The 14,688-nt window shown below is 45.9% G+C and overlaps 1 protein-coding gene across 1 annotated transcript in view; it reads right to left on the bottom strand.

Annotated features, from left to right (window-relative positions):
* LOC147117571 (dual 3',5'-cyclic-AMP and -GMP phosphodiesterase 11A-like) overlaps positions 1-14,688 on the bottom strand; it is a 653,699-nt gene that overhangs the window by 448,905 nt on the left and 190,106 nt on the right. Inside the window, exon 8 of the mRNA XM_085989379.1 lies at positions 2,120-2,170. Within this exon, the coding sequence (XP_085845505.1) occupies positions 2,120-2,170 (51 nt within the window). The remainder of the gene's footprint in view (positions 1-2,119; positions 2,171-14,688) is intronic.

The following is a 14,688-nucleotide window of genomic DNA, read 5'->3' on the forward strand; positions in this document are numbered from 1 at the left end:
TATAGAGCATAAAAAAATAGACATTACAGCAACAGCATGCACGAGGAAGGTAATATGCAGTAATTCTTTGTGTAATAGGGGAGAGCAGGCCCTAAATTCATCCATTTGCTTTTTTCACTGTGAGCAGATTTTATTACTTTAATAAATAATCTGCACTGACCACTCTTTGGTATTCAGTATTATTCATGTAGCAGCAGAAGTCAGCAGGCGAATGCATTACATTTAATCACAGGCTTCTAGATTTATAATCAACAACCTGTTTACTAATTTATAAACCCAGTCACGCATGTTGATATATAAAACATCTTGTGAATGAAATTCCCAAGACAATCTATTATTAAACAAGAGTTCAGCACAATTGAGTAAAAAAAACACAGAAAGCATGCACGCATGTATTGATTTAATATCTTCATAAAGAAAGGTTTTATTTCAGAGGGATGCTTTTTCAAGGGTTTAATGGAGGATGTTATTAGAGGTTGTAAGGTTCGAAAATTTCTGCACAACCCCAGAACAGAAGGAAAGTCATTTTTAAAATGATTTTGGAAAATCACAGAAGAAATCTGTAAAAAGGATAAATGTTTGGTTGGGCCTAACAGAAGAATTCAAAGAGCTAAATTACACAGTTTTCCTAAGTGTAAAAAAGAAAAAGATTTTGGACTGTTTTACGGAGTTATTGGGCAAAAGGGATTTAAAATAAAAATCCCAGGAAGATTTTTGGCTGGTTTTAAAAAAAAGGCATGTTCAGGCTTGCAAAAGGCTGGGACAAAAGGGAGGTGGGGTGGGCCGAGTTTGGATATTAGACTGTCTAGGAATGTCCTGGACTGCCCCAGTTTTACATAAGGACAATGAAACCTGTTTCCCGCCAATAATTCGCAGAGCCAGGTATTGAATAAACAGGACATGTCCCCAGCAACACAAAGGAAGGAACATTTAGCCCTACAGGTTACAACAAACAAACCACAGTCCAAAACAAATTAAAAAGATTGACGAACGTTTTGCATTTTTAAACTGGTTTCAAGGCAATCCCGAAACCAGTTAAAGGCCGATTAAGTAGATGAGCCATCTCTTAAGTTAAGTTTGGATGAGCCATCCCCGAAGCTCGTTAAAGTTTTAAAACACATTAAAAATAACGAGCCCGCCAAATTTAACAAAGAAACCCGAGATTTGGCGGTCAGATAAGTCAGGCCCCAATTAGTATAATTGAGGCCTGCCTTTTCAGTTCGAGAGACAGTTCAATGATCAGTCAGCTCATCAGAAGGTCAGCTCAGAAGACAGAAGTTCAAGTTCAGCCAACCAGCTGAAGAGAGAGATCATCATCAGAGACTCGAAGGAAGAAAGAAGAAACAGAGATCGCGGCAACCAAAGGCCTACAGAAAACAACAACCGCCAAAATTACCACCAACCAGGTAATATTGGGCCACCGCGACCAACAAGAAACCAACCGCTGAAAAACTCACGAACCAAAGACTTGTTTCCACTCTACAGGCTAGTCTGATTTACCCCTAAAAGACCCTAAAACTAGCCCTAACCAAAGAAAATCGGGTACTCACCTGATAGATCCATCAGCGCGACTAACCGCATCTGCGGACAAACCCAAACTGAAGACGCAACGCAGGTGCAGTCTTCTACCATGTCCGAGGTACGGCAGGCCCCAACCGCCACAACTAAAGAGAACCCCAAAATCGCGAACCTCTACAGTCTGTCAAGAAAGTTGTTTTGGTGAGCATTTCCTGGTCCTCTGAATTCCAGCCTAGCTAGTGTAGTGGGGTTGGGAGGGTAAGGGTTTTTGTGTATTGTAATTCTCCCTTGCTTATTCCGAGTGTTCCCCACCCTTTTAAAGTATAAGTTTTATTGTATTGTATACTTTCCTGTCTCAAAATAAAGATCTGAATTCTTTTGACTAACCCAGATGTCTGTTGCAAGTTTATTACATCCCCCAAATAAGTCCAAAGTCTAGAACAAAAGGGAGTGGGAGTGATTCGAACCACTCAAAGGAGTCAGAGGTGAAGCTGACGAACAACCCACACACACCACCCCTTACAAGGTGCCTGCCCAGTGGTAGTAGCATTGGAGCCTGCGCTAAGGGTATTTCATTGGATGTGTAAAGAAAGCCATTTACCTTCAGTCGATCGACCTCTAGTTTTGAGCATGTTGCATGGTAGGACAGCAACTGAAACAATAAAGAGAAATAAGTAAATACTGAATTTTATAAAAAAATATATAGTAGATGGTGAATAAGGTCAAAACACATCACTGCATCATTTCCGTTTGACATCATGATGAAACACACAGGGGTAGAAATTGATTATGGTCCATTATTGGGCGCATAACCACTGGCGTGCCGACTGCATGCACCCCAAACAGGGGACAGCCCAGAATTGGGTCTCGGGCCTCAGTAACATTATTGCCGTGAGTTGTAGGAGCCTGTCTCACCTCAACAGGCAGCTCACACATTTGAAGGCAATGAATGCCGGGCCACTTCACCAGCAGCAGCTTGGCGGCGGAGGAGAAGTGGGGGGGTAGTTGGGGATGAGAGGGGGTTAGGGGTGGAGTGGTAATTAGGGACGGGGTGCAATCACAAGGACTTTTCAGTTGGGGGAGCACTCCTGCTCCAACTGCCTCCACAGCAACATTTTGGTGGCGGCCGCTGAAGAATCCTGAGCAGAGCAAGACAGGCACCTGCTCCACTCATTGCAAATCATTTTCCAGAGGGTCCTAAAACGTGCGTCTGACCCTCGTCAACAGGTGCACGAGGCCTAACACCTGCTTTAGCCAGCTGCATAGAATGCCTAAAAAACAGTGGCCTGAACACATGCGGAGATTGTTTTACACCTTACAGATAACAACCTGCATTTATATAGCGCCTTTAACATAGGAACAGGAGTAGGCCATTTAGCCCCTTGGGCCTGTTCATTCATTTAATGAGACCATGGCTGATCTGCGATCTAACTCCATATACCCACCTTTGCCCCATATCCCTTAATAACTTTGGTTTACAAAAAGCTATCAATCTCTGATTTAAAATTAACAATTCATCTAGCATCAATTGCCGTTAGCGGAAGCGAGCTCTAAACTTTTATCACCCTTTGTGTGTAGAAGTATTTCCCAATTTCATCCTGTAATTTTTAGACTATGCCCCCCAGTCCTAGACTCACCAAGCAGTAGAAATAGTTTCTCTATCTATCCTATCTGTTCCCCTTAATATCTTGAAAACTTCGATCAAGTCATCCCTTAACCTTCTAAATTCTAGGGAATACAACCCTAGTTTGTGGAAGATAGTAAAACATCCCAAGGTGCTTCACAGGAGTGTTATAAGACAAAATTTGACAGCGAGCCACATAAGGGGATATTAGGACAGGTGATCAAAAGCTTGATCAAAGAGGTAGGTGTTAAGGAACATCTTAAAAACCGGTGCAATGCATAACAATTTCTATCCCATCATACTCCATTGTTTTTTCTTCAAAATGAAAAAAATGTAAATTGCTTTTTCTATGAAGACAATGTCCCTTTCACTTAGTAGAAAGTATACATTTATAAATACACCTCATTCTACATTTTATTTCTTGTGACACTCTGCCCACACGCAACACAAATCAATTACAAATTCATCTTGTCAGCAAAACAAAGCAAAAAGTGGCAATTAAAAAAAATGTTTTCCACAGTGGAAAGGTAACTTTGTGCATCAGCACATAGAACAAAGTGTCACAAATGTTTTATCTGTATAATTTTTAATTGATTCAAATCTTATTTTGAAGAAAACAAAAACAGTTCCACTCAGTCTATTTTAATGATATTGTAATTTAAAAACATTCTTGCAGTTATGAGCTTTCTCAGGGTGAGAGAAGGGAGGAGTAAACCCTTATCCATGGCTGGTCGCTCCTCATTGGCACTGCCGACATACACAGCAGTTCTGAGTGCAACCAGATCAAAATCAAATTTACAGATCAAAATCAAAGCCCTTCAGACTTCAGAACAAAACAGAATAAAATGACAATTTTACATCATAACATTTTCCAATCAGCTAACGGTGATAACTATACAATGTTTCTCTGGGGGTTCCGCTGATCTTGTGCCAAAGTTACAGCAGGAGATTGGGAGAACCCAGGAAAATTCAGGTCCAATATATTTAAATAATCAAGCAACTTGCTCTGCACTTGTGCGCATAAAAGAGGCTGATGAGATTCTGGGTTTCTTCAAGGGCATTGTCTTCCACATACAGCAGGGAATTCACCGGGAAAACTGTGCCAAATCTGCAGCTAGAGAAAGTTCCCACTGCCCCAGACACTTACCTGCTGCAGCATAAACGCTTATGAGACAGTGGGGGGAATTTTAATAGTAACGAGCACGTGGTTGGGGTTCAGAAGGGTTGTTAAAATCAGCGAAAATGGCAGCGCGTCTGGTAGCTGGCTCCAACGCATCAACTTCTGGGTTTAACTCAGGGGTGCTTCGATGCATGTGCAGAACCCCCGCCGCAGAACCAGTTACTGCTTCTAATATTTAAATTAGCCAATTTCGACAAGATTTTACTGGCGTTTATATTTAATATCACATTCCTGAAAGTCGCCATTGAAAGGAAGCCGAGAAGACTGAAAGGCAATTCATGGGGATAATTAAAAGTCACGAATACGGCCATCAATAAATATTCAGTGCTTACAGCTGCTTTCTTAAGCATCCAGTGGGAAAGGGTTTGTTGAGAGTACTTGTGTTGAGAGGCTGATTTGTGACATTTGGAGGTATTGAGACACACAACATCAGGATGGGTGGTGCCACGGCTGCCTTACATTGGGCCTCGGACGAGGAGCAAGGTGGCCATCAGCAGCAGCAACAGCCTGCTGTGGAGAGACCTGCAGGTGGTCATCAGAGAGGGGAGTAGTAGAGTGGGGAGTAGTAGACGAGTCGAGGTCGCAGGAAGTACTACCCAATGCACAACATGATGTACAGGCCGAGGCTCAACTTCCTTGTCCTCTCGGAAGAGCAGTTCTTCTGAAGGCTGAGATTGTCACATCAGGTGGTGGCAGACATCTCCAACCTTCTCGAAGAAGACTTGCTCATTGCTGAACCTGGTGGCCACACATTACCAGTGGCTGTGAAAGTGACCACCCTCAACTTTTTATACTTCCGGGTCCTTCCAGGGCACTACGAGAAACATATCCAGGATCTCCCAGTCAGCTGTACACAAATGCATAAGACAGGCGACTGACTGTTTGCTAGGGCCAGCAATTATGTGAATTTCGCCTGTGATGACACTAGCCAGAATGAGTGGGCGCTCGGGTTTTCGTCTCAGGCTGGCTTCCCACAGCTGCAGGGTATCATCGACTGTACACACATGGTAATCTGCACACCCCCAGATCAACCATGAGTATTCATAAACCACAAGGAATTCCATTCGCTCAATGTTCCGCTGGTGTGCAACCACAAGAAAAGGTTTATGCAGGTGTGCGCCAGATTCCCGGGAAACTGCCATGATGCTTTCATCCTGTGGCAGTTCAAGCTCCCCAACCGCTTTGGACTTGTAAGCACACTTAAGGGATGGCTGCTAGGAGACAAAGGACACCTCCTTCAGACTTGGCTGATGACACTCGTGAGGAATGCCACCAATGAAGCCCAAGAGTGGTACAATGACAGCCACATGACCACTAGATGTATCATTGAGCAAGCCATCGGCATGCTCAATATGTGCTTCAGGTGCCTGCACAGATCTGGAGGTGCCCTTCAGTGCTCACCAGCGAGGGTCTCTAGAATGATTGCGGTGTGCTGCACTCTACACAACATTGTGCAGCAGTGAGGATTGGAGCTGCAGGAGGAACAAGGCACTCAGCACTCATTGTCTGCGTACGATTCTAATGTAGAGGAGGAGGAAGAGGTGGCGGAAGATGTAGATGGCGCCCCAATGCCTCACCAGCTGCTCACATTGCTGCCTGGGATGCCAGGGATTCCCTTATAGCTAGTAGTCACTACCACTAGACCGATGTAACAATCACAACCAACAACCACTCCCCCTCCCAATCCCACTGACATAAAGCAGTCTTGTAACTAACCATCCACCCACTGCACATCGCCCTATTGGTCCCCGTCAATTTATGTCTTTGCGTTCATCAACAAGCAACTGAAACAGCGAGTTGCCACCTAGCAACCAAGAATGGGCAAGATGGGAAAGTGGTGCAAAGTAATACATTTAATATCATTCTAGTAAATAACAGAAACTTAACATATTTTTTAATACACCTGTGTGCATACCCTTGGTGAACTACAAAGCTTTACTCTTCCTTTTCCTCCCGCTCCTATGTGGTGCAAGCCCTGTTGTGATGTATGTAACCGTTCCACCTTTAAGAGAACTATTTTAAGAGATGCACTACTTTATCTTGGCTGCTGTATACTGTAATACCGGTGGTGACCACACCGGTATATAAGTGCTGTGTAATGATTTATTGGGCAGTTCAGCCTGACCTTCGACTAGTAAAGACCTGTTGAATTTATTCTTGTGGTCTGTGTGCAGTGATTCTTATTAACAATAACTAGAACACACAGACTTAACAGTGGCGACGATGACGATCTTACCCTGCGGCAGAGATATATCCAAGGCAGTTTAACGGGCGTCGAGAAGAGGCATCCGCCCTCATCATCCTGCTGAGAAAAGACTCGGGTCTGAAGAGCAAGGAAGAATCCTGACATGAAGCCTTCCATCAGCAACAGGCAGTGATCATCCCTTCTACCACAGGTGGTGGGTAAGCCGATCAGCGATGAGCAGCAAGTCGGCCACGTTGGCTGTGAAGTAGGGGAGGGAAAAACGGAGGATATAAGGGCGGAGAACTCGACCACGGCCAGGGAAAAGGGCCGGACAGAAGTCGGGGCCAGAGGCGCTGAGACTGGGGCAGCGTAAGGCACGGGAGCCGCGGTGAATGCAAACGCAGCCGGTGTAAAAGACCGGGCTGCAAGCGGGCTGGGAGACGCAACAGCATCGAGAGAGAGCTCGACCGCGACCGGGGAAAAAGGCCGGGCAGCTACCGAGGCCGCGAGGCGCGGGAGAAAATAAAAATAATTTTTTTTAAAAACCGCGGAGAACTCAGCCGCAGCTGGTGGAAAGGACCGGACTGCAAGAGGGGCTTGGAGGCACGATTTGAGAACCGCTGGGGAGGGCGAACGCAGCAATATGGCAATCGCCATTACAGCCAGCGGGGGAGAAAGGCAAACGCGGGAAGCTGCCATTTTCGTAGGCGGGGGAAGAAGACAAGCGCGGGAAACAGCCATTTTGAAAAAAAAAATAAATAAAAGAAAAATTTCTTTTTGTTTCTCAAGAAGATTGCAAGGATGCCTAAGCGTGGTAACATCAACGATTTCGATGCCGATGTTGAAGATTGGGCCACGTATGTAGAACGCATAGAGATTTATTGTAAGGCAAATAAAATATCAGATGAAGATAAAGCACTAACCTTACTAAACTCAATGGGTGCGAAGACATACGGGCTATTGAAGCATCTTCTATCACCAGCTAAACCGGCGGATCAGGCTTTCGCTAATATTGTTGCTGTCCTGAGAAATCATTTGAACCCCACACCGCTGATGTTAGCGGAACGATTTAAATTTTATGCGAGAACGCAACTGAAAGAGGAAAGCAACGCGGAGTATTTAATTGAACTGCGTAAGCTAGCGAAATACTGTCAGTTTGGGGAAAGACTGACAGAGGCACTGAGAGACAAATTCGTGTGTGGATTGTCGAAAGAAGGAACACAAAAGCGGCTGCTTGAAGAGAATGATCTTACACTTGATAAGGCTGTCACTATTGCAGCATCGCACGAAGCCGCAGCGAGAGGCACTGCGGAAATGCAGCTGAAGGCAGCGGTACTCAGCGTAGATCAAATGGCTTTGGTTACAGCGAAATGTTATCGTTGTGGAAAGACAACACACGATCAGAACCAATGCTGGTTTAAAAATCAGGAATGTAGAAAATGTGGCAAGCTTGGTCACATAGCTAAAGTATGAGGGTCAGGAAAGAAGACCAGCAACAAAAAGTCACCGCAGGAAAAGTGCAGAAAGGTACATAAGGTGGCTGAGAAGAGTTCGGATGAACAGAATTCGGATTCAGGCTCCAACAGCAAGGAACTGGGTAGTCTGAGAATTCACAATGTGAGTAAGGAAGCTGACCTACAAACTATCTGGGTCACACTTCAGATAGCAGGAGTCCAAGTGAAGATGGAATTGGACACCGGATCGGCGTTGACGGTCATGAATAAGCAAGATTACAAAAGGTTATTCACACATATTCCCCTACGGGATACGGAGATAGTATTGCAGACATACACGGGGCAAAGAGTATACCCCATCGGAAAGATAAAAGTCAAGGTGGTACACAAGGGCAAAGAACACCAAGGAATGGACTTATATGTACTACCTGAGGGAGGTCCACCACTTCTGGGACGGGAGTGGATCAGAAAAATAAATATGGACTGGCACTCCCTAAAAGCAATAACGGTAGATTCCGGAAAAAAAGATGTCAAACCTGAACGATTGTCCAGAATATTGGATGATGCTAAAGAGGTGTTCCAACAGGGATTGGGAACACTGAGAGGAATTACGGCAAAAATCAAGATTGCAGAACATGCAAACCCAAAATTTTTCAAAGCCAGACCGGTACCTTATGCGATACGACCTGCTGTGGAAGCTGAGCTGGAAGGGCTAGAACGTTCAGGAGTACTGTCTAAGGTGGACTGGAGTGAGTGGGCCACGCCCATTGTTCCCGTCATGAAGCGTTCATCGAGTAACAAGCCAGGGGAACCGGGGAAGGTCCGCATCTGTGGAGACTTCAAGATCACGGTTAATCCGGTGCTTCACACAGTGCAATATCCGCTTCCGCGGATTGAGGATATCTTTGCTTCATTGTCTGGCGGGAAACACTTCACCAAGATAGACCTGGCGCAAGCGTACTTACAGATGGAAGTTGAGGAAGAGTCGCGCCAGTATCTCACAATCAACACGCACAGAGGCTTGTATCGATATAATAGACTGGTTTTTGGAGTGGCTTCGGCTCCAGCAATTTGGCAGAGGGCCATGGAGCAGGTATTACAGGGAATTCCAAGCACTCAATGTTACTTGGACGATATCCTGATTACAGGAGATGACGATGAGGAACACCTTGCAAATTTGAAACTGGTGCTCCCCAGATTGAAGGAATATGGACTTCGAGTTAATCGCCAGAAATGTGAGTTCTTTCAGAAACGGATCTCGTACTGTGGTCATGTCATTGACCAGGAGGGGCTGCACAAGTCACCTGACAAGATCGAAGCTGTTGTGAAGGCTCCCGCTCCGGAAAATGTATCCCAGTTGAGGTCGTTCCTAGGGTTGATTAACTATTACCATAAGTTTCTGCCAAATCTATCCACGGTGCTGCACCCGCTGAACGCTCTTTTGCAGAAGGAAGTACCATGGAAGTGGAGCGAGGACTGTAAGAAGGCCTTTCGCAAAAGCAAGGCATTGATCACCTCAGAGGAAGTGTTGGCTCACTTCAACCCAACACTACCTATTCGTTTAGCTTGTGATGCTTCTCCTTATGGTATTGGAGCAGTACTCTCACACAAGTTGCCAAATGGCTTGGAAAGGCCAGTCGCATTTGCATCCAGATCATTGACCTCCGCTGAGCGCAACTATGCTCAGATAGATAGGGAGGCTCTCAGCCTTGTGTGGGGAGTAAAGAAGTTTAATCATTACCTGCAGGGCCAGAAGTTTACACTGCTGACAGACCACCAGCCGTTGGTATCCATTTATAACCCTAAGAAGGGTGTTTCGGTGATGACAGCACAGAGGCTCCAGAGATGGTCCCTTTTCCTAGGGGCACATCAATATCAGATAGAATTCAAAGGTACAAAGCAGCATGGTAATGTTGATGGGCTGTCGCGCCTGCCACTACCTACTGAGGAGGAGGCACCGACGGTTGACCCGGTGGAGTTATTTCACTCGACCATCATCGAGTGTTTACCTGTCACCAATGCAAATATTGAAAGGGAGACGAGGAATGACCCGACACTGTCCCGGGTCTACGAATTGACAGTAAAGGGATGGCCAGCCCATGGTGATCCACTGTTACCGGCATTCTCAGCAAGACGAGAACAGCTGTCCATCTGTCAGGGAACATTGATGTATGGAACAAGGGTGATTATCCCTCCTAAGTTAAGAGAGAGAGTTCTAAAAGAACTACATGAAGGTCATCTGGGGGGAGTCAAGATGAAAAGCCTTGCTAGGGCTTATGTGTGGTGGCCGGGTATCGACCAACAGATAGAGGATCTGACGAAAAGCTGCTCAGGGTGCCAAAAAGTGCAAAATGCACCTCCGATTGCACCGCTGCATCCATGGGAATGGCCTTCAACCCCATGGCAACGTGTACATATTGACTTTGCTGGTCCATTCATGGACTCCATGTTTTTAATTGCGGTGGACGCACATTCTAAATGGCCAGAAGTGATTAAAATGACTACCACTACCTCGGAGAAGACGATCGCAGTGCTAAGAACGATATTTGCAAGAAATGGATTGCCAGAGCAAATATGTTCAGACAACGGACCACAGTTCGTGTCAGAGGAATTCCAGAAATTCCTGAAGAAGAATGGGGTGAAACATTATACCTCTGCCCCATATCATCCAGCTACGAATGGGCTGGCTGAGAGGTTTGTACAGACGTTCAAAAAGGCAATAAAGGCCATGAGCGAAGATCAGATTCCACTGCAACACAAGGTGGACAATTTCCTACTGGCATATCGAAACGCCACCCATGCAACAACAAACCAAAGTCCTGCCATGATGTTCTATAACAGGAGGTTGCGGTCCAGGTTGGACTTGTTAAAACAAAATGTGCGGAGGGAAGTCGAAAACAAACAGTTCCAGCATATCAATAACAAGCCCACTCGGAGTTTTGAAATAGGACAACCGGTGTTAGCCAGGGACTATAAAAACGAGAAATGGCAATCTGGAACAATTCGGGCCAGACAAGGACCCCTGATGTACACGGTAGATGTTGGTGAAAACGTAATGCGACGTCATGCTGACCAACTGGTGGGATCGAGAACAAGGGTCGAGCCCATGGTTACGACAGAGACAACCGTGGAGGAAGTTAGTGAACCTGAAGCATCTACCTCAGAAGTGAATATACCTGATGATGATGTCCTATCCATAGGGGATCAACTAGATGAGTCACCCCAGCAACGAGAACCAGAGACCCCTGAAAGGCATTATCCGTCTCGGATCAGGAGGCCTCCTCAGAGACTGAATCTGTGAACTGTTTTTACATGAAGTTGTGTATATATGTTATTATGTTATGTTAAATGGGGAATATATACTGTTAAGCTAAAAAGGGAGGATTGTGGTGTATGTAACCGTTCCACCTTTAAGAGAACTATTTTAAGAGATGCACTACTTTATCTTGGCTGCTGTATACTGTAATACCGGTGGTGACCACACCGGTATATAAGTGCTGTGTAATGATTTATTGGGCAGTTCAGCCTGACCTTCGACTAGTAAAGACCTGTTGAATTTATTCTTGTGGTCTGTGTGCAGTGATTCTTATTAACAATAACTAGAACACACAGACTTAACACCTGTGGTTTCAGCAGAGGTAGAGGCAAGCTGCTCAGATCCCTGTTCTGACTGCTGAGATTCGCTTGGCTGACAGCCTCTGGCTGTTGGAGCAAAAGAGGGCCCCGCCAAAGACTGCTCTACCTGCACCTGTGCAGCAGTAGACTTGGCCATCAGGAGATGAGGCAACGGGGTGGGGGGGGCGGTGGAGTGGGGGCGGCAACAGATGAGAAGTGGAAGTGCTTTGAGTGGAGTCCCCACTTCCATATCCCCTTTTGCCATCATCTCATGGGCCAGCTGCAATTCACTCCTACCACTCTGCAGGGGTGCAGCTTGGAGCTGATCAGTGACGTGCTGTAAAGCCAAGGTTGAGGTATCTGTCATCCTATTTAAAGTGCCAGACATATTGCCATCCAGAATCTGCACGGCCATGGTCAAGGTCTGTGTGGACTCATTTGATTGCTGCAATTGACATTCCACAGAGCTGGCCACTCTATCCATGGAAGAAGATATCCTCGCAATGCCCTGCGACATCAAACCACTCATGCTTGAGCTGGACTCCTCCATTGTCTCTGCAATTGTGGACAGAGTGCTTGGGTGTGGAAGGCCTTTCAGTACGTTGCAGATTTTCTGCTGTCTCTCAAAGATTATTCTTTTCATCAATGGCCCCCGGGATACAGAATCTGTGCCTAGCTGAGCAGAGCTTGGAGAGGGCTGCTCCCTCCAACACGGACTCTCCACACCTGTCCCTGCCACCACTCTCTGCTTATGCTCACTTGTGAGTCAACAGGTAAAAACCCAACTATCTGTTTAACTGAACCCATCGAAGTGCGAGTATCCGAGCTGGTGCCCGGTAAGCATGAGTCCTGTGATGATGCACCCTCAGAAGGAATCAGCTCCTCTGAGGATTCGTCTTCCGCAAGGTCCACCGACTGCTGCTGTACATGTGAAGGCCCTGGTGGAGAGAAAAGATAGAAATAGTATTGGCAAGGTAAGAATGTTGCAACTTAGCATTATGAAGGTGATCATATTTCACTTGCTGTTGAAATCAAGTCAACATGACTGACTGTTATATGACGTGGGTCGCTGATATTTAATTCTGTCACCGGGTAACTGGGAGGTCCCCGTCTCCCTATCTCCGCTGGTCAGGGATGCCGAAATGCCACTGATCCCCAGTGCTTCCTCCTCTGCAGTTCTCAACTACACAATCTGTGGAGGACCACCTCCGGTCCACTCGCTCTCCTTAATGTTTTGTGCTCTCTTCTCCTGCAACGGGAGAAAGAACAGACCTATGAGTGAGTGTAATGGCATGTGTTCACCCAATGGATGCAGTGCATTTGGTGAGGGTGACTATCAGGGAGAGGCATGAAATTGCATAAGGGTCAGGGTGAGTGGCAGTGGTGGATGGATAGATGAGGATGTGAGGAAGTGCATAGAAAGAGAAGGATGGGTGTGCTTGCAAGTTAAGGTGTAAGGAGTGATGAGATGGAGTCGGCTTGACAAGGCAGAGTGAGGGGGCGGTGATGTGCACAACAGGATGTAGGTGAATGTGCAACTGTATTCACCTTTCCTGACCTGCATGGGCCATTAAAGTGCTTCTTGCACTGAAGCCAGGAGTGTGGCACAATGCTTCTACTGCTGACCTCCTCGGCCACCTCCAGCTTCACCCTCTTTGTTGCAGTAGCAGGTTTCTTCCTCCCATTGCTGGGCAAGAGTATCTCTCTCCTAATCCTCAATGCACCCAGTGTAATGATCAATAACATGTCATTCTAGTGGTACACTAGATGGAGCCGTAGAGCTGTATAGAGCTGTATATTTAGTTGTATGTGTTTAAGACTACGCTACCCATGATGCACTAGGCTACCCACAAGGCAGTAGCCAAGATGGCTGCCTGCACACAGAAGTACACATGCTGAATCTCTACAGATGCTGTACCTAGAGAACGTGTACTGAATAAATGACTAGCTAGAAGCTAGCTGTTCATAATAAGAATGTCTAGTTATTAATGAACATAACACCCAGTAGTGCATCAAACAAGTGTAGGGTTCTCAAAATCCAACATTCCCCAAAGTTATGGATAAAGGGGCCCTGTATGGACAAGTTATGAAAAGACAGGGCACCCAAAATGGCTTCTGCAACCTCATGACCAAAAGTACAGGATTTTAAAAGCAAGGCTCTGCAAACAGGCAGGCACCTTTTTCAAGCCTGGAACGAAACTTAAAATGCATAGACCTGTGAATAGACTCTGTGGGGCCAGACAGTTAAAGCAAACACAGAATATGCATTCCATTTGCCTTGAAACAGATCAGGTTAGAATGGGCCTCAATCAAGGCCACCAGGTTTCTGCATATTTAATCGGTAACAGCTCACAGAAGCCATCAAGGCAGGAAACCAGATTAAATTTCATACATAACCAACAGCCAGGACATCGAAACCATTAAAACACAGAGACAACCATTTCAGGGGTCATTAAAGTAAATGGCTGCAATCAGTTTAAACAAGCCTGCCAAAAGTTAGACAAAGGACTGACCTGATTTGGCACGCAGATAAGGAATGAAGAATCGGGTATAATGGTAGGTACATCGGTAGTGATCTCTCTCTTGCTCTGGCCTCTTATCGTTTGGCTTTTGGCCTGCTGCCCCTCGTTCTCATGCCCTGGCCTCGTGGTGGGCCCTCTTCTCGCTCCCCGCGCCGCTCAACACCAAGGATGCCCATTACTACACCGAGGGCCCAACGCGGGAGGAGAACGAGACCCGAGTTCGAAACCACACAGGACACACAGGCCACAAACGGGCAGATGAGACGAGACGAGATGAAGAATATGGTAAACCGATAAGAGCAGAGAAGGGCAGCGAAAGATGCGTTGGGGAACAAACGCCTAGTTATAAGCTGGCGTTTGGTGAATAAGTTGGCATTACATGCATGGACAGTAAAACCCCAATTTAAGAATATGCTGGTGTTCGAAGAATGGGTAGCAAAATCTAGACAAACAGCCTAGTTATAAGCTGGCGTTTGTCACATGGACAGTAATAGCCCAGTTGAAGAATAAGCTGGTGTTCCAAGCATGGATAGCAAAATCATTAGACGGTAAAGACCGCCAACCAACCCCCGACCACAGTAATACCGTTA

Source organism: Somniosus microcephalus, chromosome 5 (assembly GCF_052327205.1).
Source record: "Somniosus microcephalus isolate GS21.2 chromosome 5, FLI_Smic_1.0, whole genome shotgun sequence".
Taxonomy (NCBI): Eukaryota; Metazoa; Chordata; class Chondrichthyes; order Squaliformes; family Somniosidae; genus Somniosus; species Somniosus microcephalus.